A 22,873-nucleotide genomic window follows, 5' to 3' on the forward strand; every position below is an offset into this window, starting at 1 on the left:
CCACACTGCATATTGGACCACATTAATCATGTGTTCACCACACTGCATATTGGACCTCATTAACCATGTGTTCACCACACTGCATATTGGACCTCATTAATCATGTGTTCACCACACTGCATATTGGACCTCATTAATCATGTGTTCACCACACTGCATATTGGACCACATTAATCATGTGTTCACCACACTGCATATTGGACCACATTAATCATGTGTTCACCACACTGCATATTGGACCACATTAATCATGTGTTCACCACACTGCATATTGGACCACATTAATCATGTGTTCACCACACTGCATATTGGACCACATTAATCATGTGTTCACCACACTGCATATTGGACCACATTAATCATGTGTTCACCACACTGCATATTGGACCACATTAATCATGTGTTCACCACACTGCATATTGGACCACATCAATCAACTACATTCCATAATTCTGTCTACATGCCCATGATGTAGTCTCAATGTCCCCCCCCCCTCTTCCATACAGTAATGGTACAGTCTCTCTCTCTCTCTCTCTCACACACACACACACACACACACACACACACACACACACACACACACACACACACACACGCACACACGCACACACACGCGCGCGCAGTTTTGTACACAGAAGAAACCTGAGCATTGTGACCCAAATTGTTGTTGACTTAATTGTTAATTTGTTAACGATTAATAACATTCGTTGACGATGACGTGCCTCATGAATCCGCCCACTAACTACACACTACCACATAATACAGTCTGTAGCCTAACTAACTACACACTACCACATAATACAGTCTGTAGCCTAACTAACTACACACTACCACATAATACAGTCTGTAGCCTAACTAACTACACACTACCACATAATACAGTCTGTAGCCTAACTAACTACACACTACCACATAATATACAGTCTGTAGCCTAACTAACTACACACTACCACATAATATACAGTCTGTAGCCTAACTAACTACACACTACCACATAATACAGTCTGTAGCCTAACTAACTACACACTACCACATAATACAGTCTGTAGCCTAACTAACTACACACTACCACATAATACAGTCTGTATCCTAACTAACTACACACTACCACATAATACAGTCTGTAGCCTAACTAACTACACACTACCACATAATACAGTCTGTAGCCTAACTAACTACACACTACCACATAATACAGTCTGTATCCTAACTAACTACACACTACCACATAATACAGTCTGTAGCCTAACTAACTACACACTACCACATAATACAGTCTGTAGCCTAACTAACTACACACTACCACATAATACAGTCTGTAGCCTAACTAACTACACACTACCACATAATACAGTCTGTAGCCTAACTAACTACACACTACCACATAATACAGTCTGTATCCTAACTAACTACACACTACCACATAATACAGTCTGTATCCTAACTAACTACACACTACCACATAATACAGTCTGTATCCTAACTAACTACACACTACCACATAATACAGTCTGTAGCCTAACTAACTACACACTACCACATAATACAGTCTGTAGCCTAACTACACACTACCACATAATACAGTCTGTATCCTAACTAACTACACACTACCACATAATACAGTCTGTAGCCTAACTAACTACACACTACCACATAATGCAGTCTGTAGCCTAACTAACTACACACTACCACATAATACAGTCTGTAGCCTAACTAACTACACACTACCACATAATACAGTCTGTAGCCTAACTAACTACACACTACCACATAATACAGTCTGTAGCCTAATAACTACACACTACCACATAATACAGTCTGTAGCCTTATATACACCAGAAAACGACATGGGGTTTTAAAAGTAACATTATTGATTTATGACTACTGTGTGTAGACGGTAGACCTATTTAAGCATTCCCACAACGTCTGTTTATGAATATGAATGTGTTTAGAGTAGACTAGTAATGTTAAACATTAACCATGTAAACCGTGTGAATACATGAATTAAAGTTAAAACATTAATGAGGCTATTATTATATATTAATCCGTGTTGTACAAAGAGCATGTTAATGTGTGGATAACAGCCACGGGACATGCACTCTGCACTTCAGCTGTATACTTGGCGCCAGGGCGCCCCCCTGTGGCCTTGTGTTTTAGCCCTACAGGTGTGTTTTTTTTAGGTAAAGGAGTCAAAATGCAACAGCCTCAAAGCACCACTTCACCACTTTTAGAATCTTCATATCCTGTCCTCACTATTAATGTTCATGATAAAATACCACAATTATTTTATCTACTCGGTCTGTGTCTCGCACAGGAGGGCTGTGGGCGGTTCAGAAACCAGTCTGTGTCTCATAGGAGGGCTGTGGGCGGTTCAGAAACCAGTCTGTGTCTCATAGGAGGGCTGTGGGCGGTTCAGAAACCAGTCTGTGTCTCATAGGAGGGCTGTGGGCAGTTCAGAAACCAGTCTGTGTCTCATAGGAGGGCTGTGGGCGGTTCAGAAACCAGTCTGTGTCTCATAGGAGGGCTGTGGGCAGTTCAGAAACCAGTCTGTGTCTCATAGGAGGGCTGTGGGCAGTTCAGAAACCAGTCTGTGTCTCATAGGAGGGCTGTGGGCGGTTCAGAAACCAGTCTGTGTCTCATAGGAAGTGAAGGCTTTCTAGTCCTGAAAATTTGCAATGCGAAAATGGAAGCCATCGTTCTCACGATAATAAAAATCTCTCTCTCTCTTTATATATAAATATTAGGGCTGTCAATCGATTAAAATATTTAATCTGATTAATCGCATGATTGTCCATAGTTAACTGTGATTAATCGCAAAGTAATCGCATATTTTTTATCCGTTCTAAATATACCTTAAATCAGTGGATTTCAAGATTTTGTCATATCAAGGCCCATTATTTATTCTGCATTTGAGCCACGGAACCACCATTTGATGACATTTAGCCTTCCAGACCCAAACTAAAGAACTGTATTGATGTTGGCCAATGGTACCATTACTAGAGATAACAGGCCATGTTGATCAAAATAACATGTTTTCTAATTGTGTAGACTTAAATTAACTTAAGTAATGCAGCTGTTTAACAATTATTCAACTCTTCAGTGTAAAATTGCCATGCGTCTCTCAACCATTCTGTCAAACTTCACAGTGCGTTAAATCGTGTGTTAAAAAAAATAGTGCCGTTAAAAGGATTGTGAGTTAACTAGTTAATAGTGCCGTTAAAAGGATTGTGAGTCAACTAGTTAATAGTGCGTTAACTTTGACAGCCCTAATATATATATATATATATATGCCTATCTTTAAATGTTGTTTAAAACAAATTTGCCTATTGATGTCACTGGTGAACTGCCCACAGCCCTCCTATGAGACACAGAGTAGAACACATTTTATCATGAACATTACAGCAAGGACCAATTATATGAAGTGGTCGTTTAAATAGCACCCTTTACTCCGAGTGCACACAATAATGTGTCCATTTGGACATTAACCCATTCTGAACGGGAACCCCTTTTGGTGTCAGCATCATGTTGTGCTTTAGCTATTGAAAAATAGCAGATCTACAAGCTCGTATCGCGCCACCGAGTGACCTGATCTCAGGTCAGAATGGGTTAACACCATTATGGGGGCGGCGGTGGATCAGCGGTAGAGTGGCCAGATGGTAACCTAACCGCAAGCCAGGTTAGTGTTGAAGTGAGAAAGACTCTCTGAACCCCTAATATCTCCTGGTGTGCAGGTTGGTGCCTTAACATGGTTAACTCTGCCATCGGTGTATAAATGTGTGTGTGAATGGGTGAATGTAATGCACAATCTATGTAAAGGTGTGTGAATGTGTGTGTGAATGGGTGAATGTAATGCACAGTCTATGTAAAGGTGTGTGAATGTGTGTGTGAATGGGTGAATGTAATGCACAATCTATGTAAAGGTGTGTGAATGTGTGTGTGAATGGGTGAATGTAATGCACAATCTATGTAAAGGTGTGTGAATGTGTGTGAACGGGTGAATGTAATGCACAATCTATGTGAAGCTGTGTGAATGTGTGTGTGTGAATGTAATGCACAATCTATGTAAAGGTGTGTGAATGGGTGAATGTAATGCACAATCTATGTAAAGGTGTATGAATGTGTGTGTGAATGGGTGAATGTAATGCACAATCTATGTAAAGGTGTGTGAATGTGTGTGTGTGAATGTAATGCACAATCTATGTAAAGGTGTGTGAATGGGTGAATGTAATGCACAATCTATGTAAAGGTGTGTGAATGTGTGTGTGAATGGGTGAATGTAATGCACAATCTATGTAAAGGTGTATGAATGTGTGTGTGAATGGGTGAATGTAATGCACAATCTATGTAAAGGTGTGTGTCTCCTCCCAGTGGGACGTGGTCCTTGGTCTGCCCCGGGGGTCTCCTCCCAGTGGGACGTGGTCCTTGGTCTGCCCCGGGGTCTCCTCCCAGTGGGACGTGATCCTTGGTCTGCCCCGGGGGTCTCCTCCCAGTGGGACGTGGTCCTTGGTCTGCCCCGGGGGTCTCCTCCCAGTGGGACGTGGTCCTTGGTCTGCCCCGGGGGTCTCCTCCCAGTGGGACGTGATCCTTGGTCTGCCCCGGGGGTCTCCTCCCAGTGGGACGTAATGGGTGAATGTAATGCACAATCTATGTAAAGCGCCTTGGATAAAGGCGCTATATATAAATGCACCATTTACCATTTAATGATCTACCATTTACATTATCATGTATGTAGAGAACCACTGTCCTATAACACCTGGAGACTTGGACATTCAGTAATTAGGTTTAATGATCACAATAACTCTGGAATGCTCTCCCCAAACACACCCTCCCTCCACACCGTTTAAACTCCACGTTTAATTATGACACCACGTCCCAATGATATATTTCCATATGATTCTGATTGTTCATACACACACAGCAACCTTCATTTTTTCTCCTCTTCTTTAGAAACATTTTCTTTCACGTCAGCATGTTATGATTTTTAGACTAAATGTGTATCTGTACCACTGTCTCTCCACCAGTCAGAGGTCAATGAATGTGAGTTTAAATTAATGTAGAATCATGTGCAGGATGTAATTTGCATACAGATGTGAGTGGACTTAATTTAACTTTAAACCTTTTTATATACATTTACATTTAAGAGAAAAATCATCTCTCACAAGTGATCACCCTCTGCTGTGCCAATGTTGGCACCCCTGCCCTATAGCTGATGTGTTTTAAAACTTGTTACATGTACTGTTTTTATTGGTTTTATTCATATTTTACTTGTTTTTCCTAATAAAGTTGGCATTTTCTCATGCCCAGGGGTGAAAAATGGCTTACAAAATCGTGGGATAAAAAAAATATATGTAATATTTAGAAAGTTCCTCTAATCTGGTGTACAGGTGATGACATGCACATTATACATGCATAATAGAATTACAAATTCTTTCTTTCTTTATAATGGGAGAATTGGCACTCAAAATATATATACTGGTGACCACCAGGTGGCGCTGAAGGAGTTGGAAACAGACCATAATGGTGTTCCATTATGACAGGCTCTACCAACAACCTAACCTGGATTTAATTTATTTAGTCCTGAGGACGATTCTAGACCAAATGTCTTCTAAATCCTGAGTTTTCTGAAAAAAAACCTATGTTTCTATTTCACCTCAAGGACCCCCAAAATGATGTCTGTATTTGTCCGCAGACCCCCATCTGAAAACATGTAGTTCCAAGCGGACACCCCAGAAGCAAAGATATAGAATATATATTCCAAAAAAATTCACGATTTTTCTAAAAGAGCAGCTCTACAAGCTATGAGCTTGTAGAGCTGCTATTTTTCAACAGCTAAAGTATAACATAATGCTTTAAAACACCAAAAGGGGTTCCCTCCGCCTTAGTCACGTTTTGGGCAGAAACCAGGTATCTCTGAATGTCCACGCCGTGAGACATTTTTGGGGGGTGAATTTTGAAAGAATTTTCAAAGTAAAAGTGGTAAAAGGGACCGGTCAGCTAGAGGAGAGAGGAGGAGGAGGAGAGAGGAGGAGGAGGAGAGAGGGACCGGTCAGCTAGAGGAGAGAGGAGGAGGAGGAGAGAGGGACCGGTCAGCTAGAGGAGAGAGGAGGAGGAGGAGAGAGGGACCGGTCAGCTAGAGGAGAGAGGAGGAGGAGGAGAGAGGGACCGGTCAGCTGGAGGAGAGAGGAGGAGGAGGAGAGAGGGACCGGTCAGCTGGAGGAGAGAGGAGGAGGAGGAGAGAGGGACCGGTCAGCTAGAGGAGAGAGGAGGAGGAGGAAGAGGAGAGAGGAGGAGGAGGAGAGAGGGACCGGTCAGCTAGAGGAGAGAGGAGGAGGAGAGAGGGACCGGTCAGCTAGAGGAGAGAGGAGGAGGAGGAGAGAGGAGGAGGAGAGAGGAGGAGGAGAGAGGGACCGGTCAGCTAGAGGAGAGAGGAGGAGGAGGAGAGAGGGACCGGTCAGCTAGAGGAGAGAGGAGGAGGAGGAGAGAGGGACCGGTCAGCTAGAGGAGAGAGGGACCGGTCAGCTAGAGGAGAGAGGAGGAGGAGAGAGGGACCGGTCAGCTAGAGGAGAGAGGAGGAGGAGGAGAGAGGGACCGGTCAGCTAGAGGAGAGAGGGACCGGTCAGCTAGAGGAGAGAGGAGGAGGAGGAGAGAGGAGGAGGAGAGAGGGACCGGTCAGCTAGAGGAGAGAGGAGGAGGAGGAGAGAGGGACCGGTCAGCTAGAGGAGAGAGGAGGAGGAGGAGAGAGGGACCGGTCAGCTAGAGGAGAGAGGAGGAGGAGGAGAGAGGAGGAGGAGAGAGGGACCGGTCAGCTAGAGGAGAGAGGAGGAGGAGAGAGGAACCGGTCAGCTAGAGGAGAGAGGAGGAGGAGAGAGGGACCGGTCAGCCAGACTGAGGAGCAAAATAAACAAACAGAATATGTGTCCACGTTAAATAAACAAACAGAATATGTGTCCACGTTAAATAAACAAACAGAATATGTGTCCACGTTAAATAAACAAACAGAATATGTGTCCACGTTAAAGCGTTACTTTATTTATTTTTTGTTGGGTGGAAGTTGATATGAATGAAGGACAGGACTCTGACCTCTGAGTCAACGCCAGCCAAGAGACTGACTGCTGTGTTCACCGCCGGACCAGTTCTGTCCGGTCTAGTCTGGTTCAGTCTGGTCTAGTCTGGTTCAGTCTGGTCTAGTCTGGTCTAGTCTGATCTAGTCTGGTCTAGTCTGGTTCAGTCTGGTCTAGTCTGGTTCAGTCTGGTCTAGTCTGGTTCAGTCTGGTCTAGTCTGGTCTAGTCTGGTTCAGTCTGGTCTAGTCTGGTTCAGTCTGGTCTAGTCCGGTTCAGTCCGGTCTAGTCTGGTTCAGTCTGGTCTAGTCTGGTCTAGTCTGGTTCAGTCTGGTCTAGTCTGGTCTAGTCCGGTCTAGTCTGGTTCAGTCTGGTTCAGTCTGGTCTAGTCTGGTCTAGTCCGGTCTAGTCCGGTTCAGTCCGGTCTAGTCTGGTCTAGTCTGGTTCAGTCTGGTCTAGTCTGGTCTAGTCTGGTTCAGTCTGGACTAGTCTGGTCTAGTCCGGTCTAGTCTGGTTCAGTCTGGTTCAGTCTGGTCTAGTCTGGTCTAGTCCGGTCTAGTCCGGTTCAGTCCGGTCTAGTCTGGTTCAGTCTGGTCTAGTCTGGTCTAGTCCGGTCTAGTCCGGTCTAGTCTGGTCTAGTCTGGTTCAGTCTGGTCTAGTCTGGTCTAGTCCGGTCTAGTCTGGTTCAGTCCGGTCTAGTCTGGTCTAGTCTGGTCTAGTCCGGTCTAGTCCGGTTCAGTCTGGTCTAGTCTGGTTCAGTCTGGTCTAGTCTGGTCTAGTCCGGTCTAGTCCGGTTCAGTCCGGTCTAGTCTGGTCTAGTCTGGTTCAGTCTGGTCTAGTCCGGTCTAGTCCGGTCTAGTCCGGTTCAGTCCGGTCTAGTCTGGTCTAGTCTGGTTCAGTCTGGTCTAGTCTGGTCTAGTCCGGTCTAGTCTGGTTCAGTCCGGTCTAGTCTGGTTCAGTCTGGTCTAGTCTGGTCCAGTCTGGTCTAGTCTGGTCTAGTCTGGTCCAGTCCGGTCTAGTCTGGTTCAGTCTGGTCTAGTCCGGTCTAGTCTGGTTCAGTCTGGTTCAGTCCGGTCTAGTCTGGTTCAGTCCGGTCTAGTCTGGTCTAGTCCGGTCTAGTCTGGTCCAGTCCGGTCTAGTCTGGTTCAGTCTGGTTCAGTCCGGTCTAGTCTGGTTCAGTCCGGTCTAGTCTGGTCTAGTCCGGTCTAGTCTGGTCTAGTCCGGTCTAGTCTGGTCTAGTCTGGTCTAGTCTGGTTCAGTCCGGTCTAGTCTGGTCTAGTCCGGTCTAGTCTGGTCTAGTCCGGTCTAGTCTGGTCCAGTCCGGTCTAGTCTGGTTCAGTCTGGTTCAGTCCGGTCTAGTCTGGTTCAGTCCGGTCTAGTCTGGTCTAGTCCGGTCTAGTCTGGTCTAGTCTGGTTCAGTCTGGTCTAGTCTGGTCTAGTCTGGTCCAGTCTGGTCTAGTCTGGTTCAGTCTGGTTCAGTCTGGTCTAGTCTGGTTCAGTCTGGTCTAGTCTGGTTCAGTCTGGTCTAGTCCGGTCTAGTCTGGTTCAGTCTGGTTCAGTCCGGTTCAGTCTGGTTCAGTCTGGTTCAGTCCGGTTCAGTCTGGTTCAGTCTGGTCTAGTCCGGTCCAGTCCGGTTCCGGTTCCTCACAGCAGCTGAAATGAGGGAAAAGGAAGAAGAACAAACTAAAGAGGAGGAACACGACACTCAACAGGTTTTAATCTCTGCCTCTTCATCAGATTCCTCTTCATACACCATGATGTCATATTCTATACAAATATATATAAAGACTAAATAAAACACCTCCCGTACTTAACTCATCATCCTTATTAAACTTGTGTTGTTGCATCTTTTTTTTAATATATATTTATATATATAGAATTTCAACAAACATTTTTTTTTTTTTTTCCTTTCATTTTTTTTTCTTTAAACACGGTCTAAAATGTAGATCTGTAGTGACGCATTTCTGTTTTTGGGGGGAAACAGGAGGAGGAGGGGGAGGGGGGGGGGGAGGAGGGGGGTGTCGTCCCCCCCCAGCGCCCCTAGCGGAATGTCGCAGTAATGAAAATGACTCGCTCAGTGGTTTCATAAAAAAGAAGAAAAAAAAAGAAGCAATTTGTCACAAAAACGTCAAAATGAAAACTTAAACAGAGAAACGAAAAGAAAGATTTAACCACTTTAAAAAGAAGGAAAAAAAAACACCCTTCCCGAAAATCGCCGACCTACATTAAGTTCACAAACAGGTCGCAGCGGGGAAGTTATCGCAACGCTTTCCGCACATGACAACAGAACAGAACAGCACCCCCCCCCCCCCGAAAAAACCTGGGACGCCAAGAGTGGTTACAGATAATAATAATAATATAACAGATTTACACATAAACATAATGAACTATGATAGATGAGGAAGGATGAGGTTCAGTCAAAATAACAACTAGAAGTCTAGAAGAAGAGTTTCTGCCTCCGTCTTCTCCACGGGAACACACACACACACACACACACACACACACACACACACACACACACACACACACACACACACACACACACACACACACACACACACACACACACACACACACACACACACACACACACACACACACACACACACACACACACACACCGATGACAATTAAAAACAACATCTTTCAGAAGTTTGGGGTACATGGTAGGTTGATTGTGCTACTTGTGTGTGTGTGTGTGTGTGTGTGTGTGCATGCGTGTGTGTGTGTGTGTGTGTGTGTGCGCACGTGTGTGTGTGTGCGGGAGAAAGGGTCCATGGCGCTGGGGTCTGGCCGGTGGTGATAATAATAGCCGACACACTTTAGAATGGGGGGGGGGGGGGAGAGAGAGAGAGAGAGAGAGAGAGAGAGAGAGAGAGAGAGAGAGAGAGAGAGAGAGAGAGATCTGGGGCGTTTAGCACGGCCGTGAGCACCGACGGACCAAAACGGACAAACGGACGGACGGACGGCCACTGGATCCATTTACTGCTGCTCCGCTGTCCTCCCTCCCTCCCTCCCTCCCTGCTCCCCGGTGCCCGAGGCAGGGAGAAGGTCTCCAACGCCCCCAGGCTCAGTCATGGAGAGAAGGCCTCAGCGGGGGTCCCCAGGGGCCCCCAGGCTCAGTCACTCCCTCAGAGAAGGCCTCAGCGGGGGTCCCCAGGGGTCCCCAGGGGCCCCAGGCTCAGTCACTCCCTCCCACAGCACCCTGAGTCTGGTCCCAAGCTATTGTCACGGGGGGGAGGTTGGGTGGCTGAGGGTGCAGGGCGGTGGTCCCCAAACACCCGAGGCTCAGTCAGGGGGAGGGGGAGAAGGTGGCTGAGGGTGCCCAGGGCCCCCCGCCCCCCCAGGGCCCCCCCCAGGGCCCCATAAGGCCCAGTCAGGGGGAGAAGGTGGCCATCTCCAGGGAGATGCGCTGCCACAGCTCCTTGGTCTGCTTGCCCCTCTTCAGGTTCTGGAGGACGTCGTTGAACTGCATCATGCCCACCGGCGTCAGGCAGAAGGCGCCGCGCGCGCTGCGGATGATGTTCACAAAGTCATCGTAGTCGGCCGGCGTCAGGTGGATCAGACGGTGGTGGATGTACTGAGGAGGAGGAGGGGGGGAGAGATAGTGAATGGCATTTCTATAGCCTGTTGTATAACCCATTCTGACCCGAGATCAGATTCATACGAGGTTTCCACTGGACACCCACTGGTCTGATTAACCCATTCTGACCTGAGATCGGATTCTAAAAAATGTCAGTCGCTCTTCGATTTTTCAAAAAATAGCAGACCTACCAGCTCGTATCGCGCCACTCGGTGGCGCGATATGAGCTTGTAGATCTGCTATTTTTCAATAGCTAAAGCATAACATGATGCTAACACCAAAATGGGTGCCCGTTCAGAATGGGATAATGGTCCAATTATAGAGCACCGAAGTCTGACGTCACTGTCAGTAGAGGGCGCCAGTACCCAGGTTCATGTATTTAATTAGTTGCATTGTAATCCCCATAGGGGGGATTTTAGAACGCTTCATATAAGAACTGTGTTTGAAAAATAAACCGACCAACCCCGGCCGGCCTTTCTGGCTGTGTGTCGTTAATGATGTTCATTAATATTTGATACTGCCAGTTTCTGGAGAAAATGGAATTAATGTGGCCGCAAAAGCCTTGAAACTACATATGAAGGCAATGTCGCTGCTAATATACGTCACGCCCAGCTGTCAACACATTGCGTTCCTGAGATTCCTCGTTGTCATAAGCTCAGCTGGTGGTGACTCGACTCGTACTAACCACGAAACATTAAATATCAATAAAATAATAATAAACGTAATTAACATTCAGTTTATGTTGTGCGACGGGCAGATGCAGCTACCCGCCTACCCGGAAATCTAGTCTCTGGGTTATTTGACTCGTTTCTAACGCTTATTTTGTTACTCTTTGGGTATATTTGTACATTTCCACCTTCAGTCGATGCTTCATATCCATATGAGTGAAAAGGCCGGGATGATCGGTTTATTTTTCAAACGCAGTTCTTATATGAAGAGATCTAAAATCCCCCTATGGGGATTATAATGCAAATAAAGAATACATGAACCTGGGGACTGACGCCCTCTACCGACAGTGACGTCAGGACTTCGGTGCTCTATACAACAGGTCGTTTCGAGGAAGCAATCTGATTGGTTGAAACAGCTTTCTAGCCGTGCTTAAACCACGATATTGGAACGGCTAATCAAAACAAATAATTCAGCCACGCTTTCCTCCCAGAGCGCAGCGGACTCGGTGGCTAGGCTAGCTAGTTTCTTGGGAAATCTGTGGTCGTAGTGACTACATCTCTCATTAAAAAAATATATATAATCTTTCAGCGATAACCTTAGTTTTAAGGGTAACTGTTACACTCGAGGGTGTTCTTTATCGCCATTAATGCACGCCTGTGGTTCCTGCGGCACCGCAGGTTTGCATTAATGACGATAAAGTCATTGACTTTTGACAATATTGCCCTTGAGTGCAATATTGCTTAAAGGGACACTTCACCCTTTTTGCAAAAAAATATATGTTAATGACGTTTAGAAGCTTTAGATCACTTTCCTGGGGGTCTTTATGTGTGTAATATGTGGTTTTAGATATTTTAGATTGTAGCAGTGAGCCTGTTGTCTCTGATGTCATGGACACTGGTCTCACTACCTTCCTGGACTACAATTCCCATAATTATTTGGTGCACTGCTCCTCCTTGTGGATAGGGGGAGAGCTGTCTTACTGAGACAACATGTAGTCCAGGAAGGAAGTGAGTCCAGTGTCCATGACATCAGAGACAACAGGCTCACTGCTACAATCTAAAATATCTAAAACCACATATTACACACATAAAGACCCCCAGGAAAGTGTTCTAAAGCTTCTAAACGTCATTAACATATTTATTTTTGCAAAAAGGGTGAAGTGTCCCTTTAATTCATTCATACACTGGGAGGTGAAGCGGCGAACAGTCGACGCCAGCGTCCTCACTTCCCACATTCACACACCGACGGTGGCGAGCTCACACCGAATTGTAATAAGTACGGTCTATAATATAACAGTATCTGTATATCTAATATATTCTGTCTCCCCTGCAGCTTTTTCTAGATGATTTCTAATTCTAATTTCTAATTTACTAAATCTATTTCAATCTCTTTAATTAATATAAAAATGCTATTGCAAATATATAACCAATTTAACCTAACATGTATTTATTATTACACTTGGCTAAACACTTCTTGTGCATTGAATGTTCATCTATTCGGGTTGTATTTGGTATTTATGCATTGTTAGTTGCCTCAAAATGGCTTCCCAATCACTCGATTGGTTTTTCCTGATGACGACCACCTGTTGTTGCTCCCCTGTGTTTGTCATAATTAACCGTCTTCCTGCCATTGCCGAAGCCCTTCGGCAATCAAAGCCTCAATTTGATAATAAACCTTGCTGCCATTGCCGTAGCCCTTCGGCAATTGCGCTTTTATAGTGCATATGATCGATCAAGCCATAATGCTACTCACGTTAGCCGGTTAGCTAGCAGTGTTGTTAGCACTGCACTGGATCGTTCATATTAGATCGCGGTCGCCATAAGAATCCATTCTATCCGTTTCTTTCAATCGCCTGTATCTCCTATTCCTTGTCCCAGATGGCATTTTTGGTCAAAACAGCGTTTCTTTGACGGCACAGAGCCGACGTTGTGGAGTGCTATATGTACCGGCATTGATTCGATGTAAACAAAGGTTGTCTTGGCAACGTAAAGCTGGCAGGGATAAGCTCACTTCCGGTTGAGGCAAAATGTGGCTTTTCAAAATAAGAGCTCAAATTAAAAAAATGCTGGCGTGAATTAGGTCCTAATTTCTCAATAAATGGTAGCAGTCAATGGGTTAAGGCTTGCGTATTCCCTGAAGAAGGCCGAAAGGCCGAAACGTTGGTTACTAATAAACAGACAGCATCGTGGCTACGAGTGTGCAGCCTTTTCTCTTCTTTACTGGTTTACTGCCTTAGGCCAGCACCTCACCTACACTGGTGTGTTATTTACTGCCTTAGGCCAGAACCTCACCATCACTGGTGTGTTATTTACTGCCTTAGGCCAGCACCTCACCTACACTGGTGTGTTATTTACTGCCTTAGGCCAGAACCTCACCTACACTGGTGTGTTATTTACTGCCTTAGGCCAGCACCTCACCTACACTGGTGTGTTATTTACTGCCTTAGACCAGCACCTCACCTACACTGGTGTGTTATTTACTGCCTTAGACCAGCACCTCACCAACACTGGTGTGTTATTTACTGCCTTAGGCCAGAACCTCACCAACACTGGTGTGTTATTTACTGCCTTAGGCCAACACCTCACCAACACTGGTGTGTTATTTACTGCCTTAGGCCAGAACCTCACCAACACTGGTGTGTTATTTACTGCCTTAGGCCAGAACCTCACCAACACTGGTGTGTTTACTGCCTTAGGCCAGCACCTCACCAACACTGGTGTGTTTACTGCCTTAGGCCAGCACCTCACCAACACTGGTGTGTTATTTACTGCCTTAGGCCAGAACCTCACCAACACTGGTGTGTTATTTACTGCCTTAGGCCAACACCTCACCAACACTGGTGTGTTATTTACTGCCTTAGGCCAGAACCTCACCAACACTGGTGTGTTATTTACTGCCTTAGGCCAGAACCTCACCAACACTGGTGTGTTTACTGCCTTAGGCCAGCACCTCACCAACACTGGTGTGTTTACTGCCTTAGGCCAGCACCTCACCAACACTGGTGTGTTTACTGCCTTAGGCCAGAACCTCACCTACACTGGTGTGTTTACTGCCTTAGGCCAGAACCTCACCAACACTGGTGTGTTATTTACTGCCTTAGGCCACACCTCACCAACACTGGTGTGTTTACTGCCTTAGGCCAGCACCTCACCAACACTGGTGTGTTATTTACTGCCTTAGGCCAGAACCTCACCAACACTGGTGTGTTATTTACTGCCTTAGGCCAGAACCTCACCAACACTGGTGTGTTTACTGCCTTAGGCCAGAACCTCACCTACACTGGTGTGTTTACTGCCTTAGGCCAGAACCTCACCAACACTGGTGTGTTATTTACTGCCTTAGGCCACACCTCACCAACACTGGTGTGTTTACTGCCTTAGGCCAGCACCTCACCAACACTGGTGTGTTTACTGCCTTAGGCCAGAACCTCACCAACACTGGTGTGTTATTTACTGCCTTAGGCCACACCTCACCAACACTGGTGTGTTTACTGCCTTAGGCCAGAACCTCACCAACACTGGTGTGTTATTTACTGCCTTAGGCCAGCACCTCACCTACACTGGTGTGTTATTTACTGCCTTAGACCAGCACCTCACCTACACTGGTGTGTTATTTACTGCCTTAGGCCAGCACCTCACCTACACTGGTGTGTTATTTACTGCCTTAGGCCAGAACCTCACCATCACTGGTGTGTTATTTACTGCCTTAGGCCAGCACCTCACCTACACTGGTGTGTTATTTACTGCCTTAGGCCAGAACCTCACCTACACTGGTGTGTTATTTACTGCCTTAGGCCAGAACCTCACCAACACTGGTGTGTTATTTACTGCCTTAGGCCAGCACCTCACCTACACTGGTGTGTTATTTACTGCCTTAGGCCAGAACCTCACCTACACTGGTGTGTTATTTACTGCCTTAGGCCAGAACCTCACCTACACTGGTGTGTTATTTACTGCCTTAGGCCAGAACCTCACCTACACTGGTGTGTTATTTACTGCCTTAGGCCAGAACCTCACCTACACTGGTGTGTTATTTACTGCCTTAGGCCAGAACCTCACCAACACTGGTGTGTTATTTACTGTCTTAGGCCAGCACCTCACCAACACTGGTGTGTTATTTACTGCCTTAGGCCAGAACCTCACCTACACTGGTGTGTTATTTACTGCCTTAGGCCAGAACCTCACCAACACTGGTGTGTTATTTACTGCCTTAGGCCAGAACCTCACCAACACTGGTGTGTTATTTACTGCCTTAGGCCAGAACCTCACCTACACTGGTGTGTTATTTACTGCCTTAGGCCAGAACCTCACCAACACTGGTGTGTTATTTACTGCCTTAGGCCAGAACCTCACCAACACTGGTGTGTTACTTACTGCCTTAGACCAGCACCTCACCTACACTGGTGTGTTATTTACTGCCTTAGGCCAGAACCTCACCTACACTGGTGTGTTTACTGCCTTAGGCCAGAACCTCACCTACACTGGTGTGTTATTTACTGCCTTAGGCCAGAACCTCACCTACACTGGTGTGTTATTTACTGTCTTAGGCCAGAACCTCACCTACACTGGTGTGTTATTTACTGCCTTAGGCCAGAACCTCACCAACACTGGTGTGTTATTTACTGCCTTAGGCCAGAACCTCACCAACACTGGTGTGTTACTTACTGCCTTAGACCAGCACCTCACCTACACTGGTGTGTTATTTACTGCCTTAGGCCAGAACCTCACCAACACTGGTGTGTTATTTACTGCCTTAGGCCAGAACCTCACCTACACTGGTGTGTTATTTACTGCCTTAGGCCAGAACCTCACCAACACTGGTGTGTTATTTACTGCCTTAGGCCAGCACCTCACCAACACTGGTGTGTTTACTGCCTTTAGGCCAGAACCTCACCTACACTGGTGTGTTATTTACTGCCTTAGGCCAGAACCTCACCAACACTGGTGTGTTATTTACTGCCTTAGGCCAGCACCTCACCAACACTGGTGTGTTATTTACTGCCTTAGGCCAGCACCTCACCTACACTGGTGTGTTATTTACTGCCTTAGGCCAGAACCTCACCAACACTGGTGTGTTATTTACTGTCTTAGGCCAGAACCTCACCAACACTGGTGTGTTATTTACTGCCTTAGGCCAGAACCTCACCAACACTGGTGTGTTATTTACTGCCTTAGGCCAGAACCTCACCTACACTGGTGTGTTATTTACTGCCTTTAGGCCAGAACCTCACCAACACTGGTGTGTTATTTACTGTCTTAGGCCAGAACCTCACCAACACTGGTGTGTTATTTACTGCCTTAGGCCAGAACCTCACCAACACTGGTGTGTTATTTACTGCCTTAGGCCAGAACCTCACCTACACTGGTGTGTTATTTACTGCCTTAGACCAGCACCTCACCAACACTGGTGTGTTATTTACTGCCTTAGGCCAGAACCTCACCTACACTGGTGTGTTATTTACTGTCTTAGGCCAGTACCTCACCTACACTGGTGTGTTATTTACTGCCTTAGGCCAGAACCTCACCTACACTGGTGTGTTATTTACTGCCTTAGGCCAGAACCTCACCAACACTGGTGTGTTATTTACTGCCTTAGGCCAGCACCTCACCTACACTGGTGTGTTATTTACTGCCTTAGGCCAGAACCTCACCTACACTGGTGTGTTATTTACTGCCTTAGGCCAGAACCTCACCAACACTGGTGTGTTATTTACTGCCTTAGGCCAGAACCTCACCAACACTGGTGTGTTTACTGCCTTAGGCCAGCACCTCACCAACACTGGTGTGTTTACTGCCTTTAGGCCAGAACCTCACCTACACTGGTGTGTTATTTACTGCCTTAGGCCAGCACCTCACCAACACTGGTGTGTTTACTGCCTTAGGCCAGCACCTCACCATCACTGGTGTGTTATTTACTGCCTTAGGCCAGAACCTCACCTACACTGGTGTGTTATTTACTGCCTTAGACCAGCACCTCACCAACACTGGTGTGTTATTTACTGCCTTAGGCCAGCACCTCACCATCACTGGTGTGTTATTTACTGCCTTAGGCCAGAACCTCACCTACACTGGTGTGTTATTTACTGTCTTAGGCCAGCACCTCACCTACACTGGTGTGTTATTTACTGCCTTAGGCCAGCACCTCACCAACACTGGTGTGTTATTTACTGCCTTAGGCCAGAACCTCACCAACACTGGTGTGTTATTTACTGCCTTAGGCCAGAACCTCACCAACACTGGTGTGTTATTTACTGCCTTAGGCCAGAACCTCACCTACACTGGTGTGTTATTTACTGCCTTAGACCAGCACCTCACCTACACTGGTGTGTTATTTACTGCCTTAGACCAGCACCTCACCAACACTGGTGTGTGATTTACTGCCTTAGGCCAGAACCTCACCAACACTGGTGTGTTATTTACTGCCTTAGGCCAGAACCTCACCAACACTGGTGTGTTATTTACTGTCTTAGGCCAGAACCTCACCAACACTGGTGTGTTATTTACTGCCTTAGGCCAGAACCTCACCAACACTGGTGTGTTATTTACTGCCTTAGGCCAGAACCTCACCAACACTGGTGTGTTATTTACTGCCTTAGGCCAGAACCTCACCAACACTGGTGTGTTATTTACTGCCTTAGGCCAGAACCTCACCAACACTGGTGTGTTTACTGCCTTAGGCCAGCACCTCACCAACACTGGTGTGTTTACTGCCTTTAGGCCAGAACCTCACCTACACTGGTGTGTTATTTACTGCCTTAGGCCAGAACCTCACCAACACTGGTGTGTTATTTACTGCCTTAGGCCAGCACCTCACCAACACTGGTGTGTTTACTGCCTTAGACCAGCACCTCACCTACACTGGTGTGTTATTTACTGCCTTAGGCCAGAACCTCACCAACACTGGTGTGTTATTTACTGTCTTAGGCCAGAACCTCACCAACACTGGTGTGTTATTTACTGCCTTAGGCCAGAACCTCACCAACACTGGTGTGTTATTTACTGCCTTAGGCCAGAACCTCACCAACACTGGTGTGTTATTTACTGCCTTAGGCCAGAACCTCACCAACACTGGTGTGTTATTTACTGCCTTAGGCCAGAACCTCACCTACACTGGTGTGTTATTTACTGCCTTAGACCAGCACCTCACCAACACTGGTGTGTTATTTACTGCCTTAGGCCAGAACCTCACCTACACTGGTGTGTTATTTACTGTCTTAGGCCAGTACCTCACCTACACTGGTGTGTTATTTACTGCCTTAGGCCAGAACCTCACCAACACTGGTGTGTTATTTACTGCCTTAGGCCAGAACCTCACCAACACTGGTGTGTTTACTGCCTTAGGCCAGCACCTCACCAACACTGGTGTGTTTACTGCCTTTAGGCCAGAACCTCACCTACACTGGTGTGTTATTTACTGCCTTAGGCCAGCACCTCACCAACACTGGTGTGTTATTTACTGCCTTAGACCAGCACCTCACCAACACTGGTGTGTTATTTACTGCCTTAGGCCAGAACCTCACCAACACTGGTGTGTTATTTACTGCCTTAGGCCAGAACCTCACCAACACTGGTGTGTTATTTACTGCCTTAGGCCAGAACCTCACCAACACTGGTGTGTTTACTGCCTTAGGCCAGCACCTCACCAACACTGGTGTGTTTACTGCCTTTAGGCCAGAACCTCACCTACACTGGTGTGTTATTTACTGCCTTAGGCCAGAACCTCACCAACACTGGTGTGTTATTTACTGCCTTAGGCCAGCACCTCACCAACACTGGTGTGTTTACTGCCTTAGACCAGCACCTCACCTACACTGGTGTGTTATTTACTGCCTTAGGCCAGAACCTCACCAACACTGGTGTGTTATTTACTGTCTTAGGCCAGAACCTCACCAACACTGGTGTGTTATTTACTGCCTTAGGCCAGAACCTCACCAACACTGGTGTGTTATTTACTGCCTTAGGCCAGAACCTCACCAACACTGGTGTGTTATTTACTGCCTTAGGCCAGAACCTCACCAACACTGGTGTGTTATTTACTGTCTTAGGCCAGAACCTCACCTACACTGGTGTGTTATTTACTGCCTTAGGCCAGAACCTCACCTACACTGGTGTGTTATTTACTGTCTTAGGCCAGTACCTCACCTACACTGGTGTGTTATTTACTGCCTTAGGCCAGAACCTCACCTACACTGGTGTGTTATTTACTGCCTTAGGCCAGCACCTCACCTACACTGGTGTGTTATTTACTGCCTTAGGCCAGAACCTCACCTACACTGGTGTGTTATTTACTGCCTTAGGCCAGAACCTCACCAACACTGGTGTGTTATTTACTGCCTTAGGCCAGAACCTCACCAACACTGGTGTGTTATTTACTGCCTTAGGCCAGAACCTCACCAACACTGGTGTGTTTACTGCCTTAGGCCAGCACCTCACCAACACTGGTGTGTTTACTGCCTTTAGGCCAGAACCTCACCTACACTGGTGTGTTATTTACTGCCTTAGGCCAGCACCTCACCAACACTGGTGTGTTTACTGCCTTTAGGCCAGAACCTCACCTACACTGGTGTGTTATTTACTGTCTTAGGCCAGAACCTCACCAACACTGGTGTGTTATTTACTGCCTTAGGCCAGAACCTCACCAACACTGGTGTGTTATTTACTGCCTTAGGCCAGAACCTCACCAACACTGGTGTGTTATTTACTGCCTTAGGCCAGAACCTCACCAACACTGGTGTGTTATTTACTGCCTTAGGCCAGAACCTCACCTACACTGGTGTGTTATTTACTGTCTTAGGCCAGCACCTCACCTACACTGGTGTGTTATTTACTGCCTTAGACCAGCACCTCACCAACACTGGTGTGTTATTTACTGCCTTAGGCCAGAACCTCACCAACACTGGTGTGTTATTTACTGCCTTAGGCCAGAACCTCACCAACACTGGTGTGTTATTTACTGCCTTAGGCCAGAACCTCACCAACACTGGTGTGTTATTTACTGCCTTAGGCCAGAACCTCACCAACACTGGTGTGTTTACTGCCTTAGGCCAGCACCTCACCAACACTGGTGTGTTTACTGCCTTTAGGCCAGAACCTCACCTACACTGGTGTGTTATTTACTGTCTTAGACCAGAACCTCACCAACACTGGTGTGTTATTTACTGCCTTAGGCCAGAACCTCACCAACACTGGTGTGTTATTTACTGCCTTAGACCAGAACCTCACCTACACTGGTGTGTTATTTACTGCCTTAGGCCAGAACCTCACCTACACTGGTGTGTTATTTACTGCCTTAGACCAGCACCTCACCAACACTGGTGTGTTATTTACTGCCTTAGGCCAGAACCTCACCAACACTGGTGTGTTATTTACTGCCTTAGGCCAGAACCTCACCAACACTGGTGTGTTATTTACTGCCTTAGGCCAGAACCTCACCAACACTGGTGTGTTATTTACTGCCTTAGGCCAGAACCTCACCAACACTGGTGTGTTATTTACTGCCTTAGGCCAGAACCTCACCAACACTGGTGTGTTATTTACTGCCTTAGGCCAGAACCTCACCAACACTGGTGTGTTATTTACTGCCTTAGGCCAGCACCTCACCTACACTGGTGTGTTATTTACTGCCTTAGGCCAGAACCTCACCTACACTGGTGTGTTATTTACTGCCTTAGGCCAGAACCTCACCTACACTGGTGTGTTATTTACTGCCTTAGGCCAGCACCTCACCTACACTGGTGTGTTATTTACTGCCTTAGGCCAGAACCTCACCAACACTGGTGTGTTATTTACTGTCTTAGGCCAGAACCTCACCTACACTGGTGTGTTATTTACTGCCTTAGGCCAGCACCTCACCAACACTGGTGTGTTATTTACTGCCTTAGGCCAGAACCTCACCAACACTGGTGTGTTATTTACTGCCTTAGGCCAGCACCTCACCTACACTGGTGTGTTATTTACTGCCTTAGGCCAGAACCTCACCAACACTGGTGTGTTTACTGCCTTAGGCCAGCACCTCACCTACACTGGTGTGTTATTTACTGCCTTAGACCAGCACCTCACCTACACTGGTGTGTTATTTACTGCCTTAGGCCAGCACCTCACCTACACTGGTGTGTTATTTACTGCCTTAGGCCAGAACCTCACCAACACTGGTGTGTTATTTACTGCCTTAGACCAGCACCTCACCAACACTGGTGTGTTATTTACTGCCTTAGACCAGCACCTCACCAACACTGGTGTGTTATTTACTGCCTTAGGCCAGAACCTCACCAACACTGGTGTGTTATTTACTGCCTTAGACCAGCACCTCACCAACACTGGTGTGTTATTTACTGCCTTAGGCCAGCACCTCACCAACACTGGTGTGTTATTTACTGTCTTAGGCCAGCACCTCACCTACACTGGTGTGTTATTTACTGCCTTAGGCCAGCACCTCACCAACACTGGTGTGTTATTTACTGCCTTAGGCCAGCACCTCACCAACACTGGTGTGTTATTTACTGCCTTAGGCCAGCACCTCACCAACACTGGTGTGTTATTTACTGCCTTAGACCAGCACCTCACCTACACTGGTGTGTTATTTACTGCCTTAGACCAGCACCTCACCTACACTGGTGTGTTATTTACTGCCTTAGGCCAGCACCTCACCTACACTGGTGTGTTATTTACTGCCTTAGGCCAGAACCTCACCAACACTGGTATGTTATTTACTGCCTTAGGCCAGAACCTCACCAACACTGGTATGTTATTTACTGCCTTAGACCAGAACCTCACCAACACTGGTGTGTTATTTACTGCCTTAGACCAGCACCTCACCAACACTGGTGTGTTATTTACTGCCTTAGGCCAGAACCTCACCTACACTGGTGTGTTATTTACTGCCTTAGACCAGCACCTCACCTACACTGGTGTGTTATTTACTGCCTTTAGGCCAGCACCTCACCAACACTGGTGTGTTATTTACTGCCTTAGGCCAGCACCTCACCTACACTGGTGTGTTATTTACTGCCTTAGGCCAGAACCTCACCTACACTGGTGTGTTATTTACTGCCTTAGGCCAGCACCTCACCAACACTGGTGTGTTATTTACTGCCTTAGGCCAGCACCTCACCAACACTGGTGTGTTATTTACTGCCTTAGGCCAGCACCTCACCAACACTGGTGTGTTATTTACTGTCTTAGACCAGAACCTCACCAACACTGGTGTGTTATTTACTGCCTTAGGCCAGCACCTCACCAACACTGGTGTGTTATTTACTGCCTTAGGCCAGCACCTCACCAACACTGGTGTGTTATTTACTGCCTTAGGCCAGAACCTCACCAACACTGGTGTGTTATTTACTGCCTTAGGCCAGCACCTCACCAACACTGGTGTGTTATTTACTGCCTTAGACCAGCACCTCACCAACACTGGTGTGCGCCCTTTCCCATTTTGTCTACGGGTTCAGAAAGCAGACCTTCTTTAGAACCATGTTTACTTCTCATTGTGGGTTCAGAAAGCAGACCTTTAGAACCATGTTTACTTCTCATTGTGGGTTCAGAAAGCAGACCTTTAGAACCATGT

General features: G+C 46.6%; 1 protein-coding gene across 1 annotated transcript in view; it reads right to left on the reverse strand.

The window, feature by feature from the left end:
* Window positions 1–10,308: 10,308 nt before the first annotated feature.
* The window catches only part of zswim8 (zinc finger, SWIM-type containing 8), a 144,906-nt gene continuing 132,341 nt past the window's right edge, over window positions 10,309–22,873 (reverse strand). The window contains exon 34 of the mRNA XM_083775375.1: window positions 10,309–10,639. Coding sequence (XP_083631501.1) covers window positions 10,436–10,639 — 204 coding nt within the window. The 3' untranslated portion in view covers window positions 10,309–10,435. The remainder of the gene's footprint in view (window positions 10,640–22,873) is intronic.

Source organism: Protomyctophum parallelum, assembly GCF_964188405.1.
Source record: "Protomyctophum parallelum genome assembly, chromosome: 10".
Lineage (NCBI taxonomy): Eukaryota > Metazoa > Chordata > Actinopteri > Myctophiformes > Myctophidae > Protomyctophum > Protomyctophum parallelum.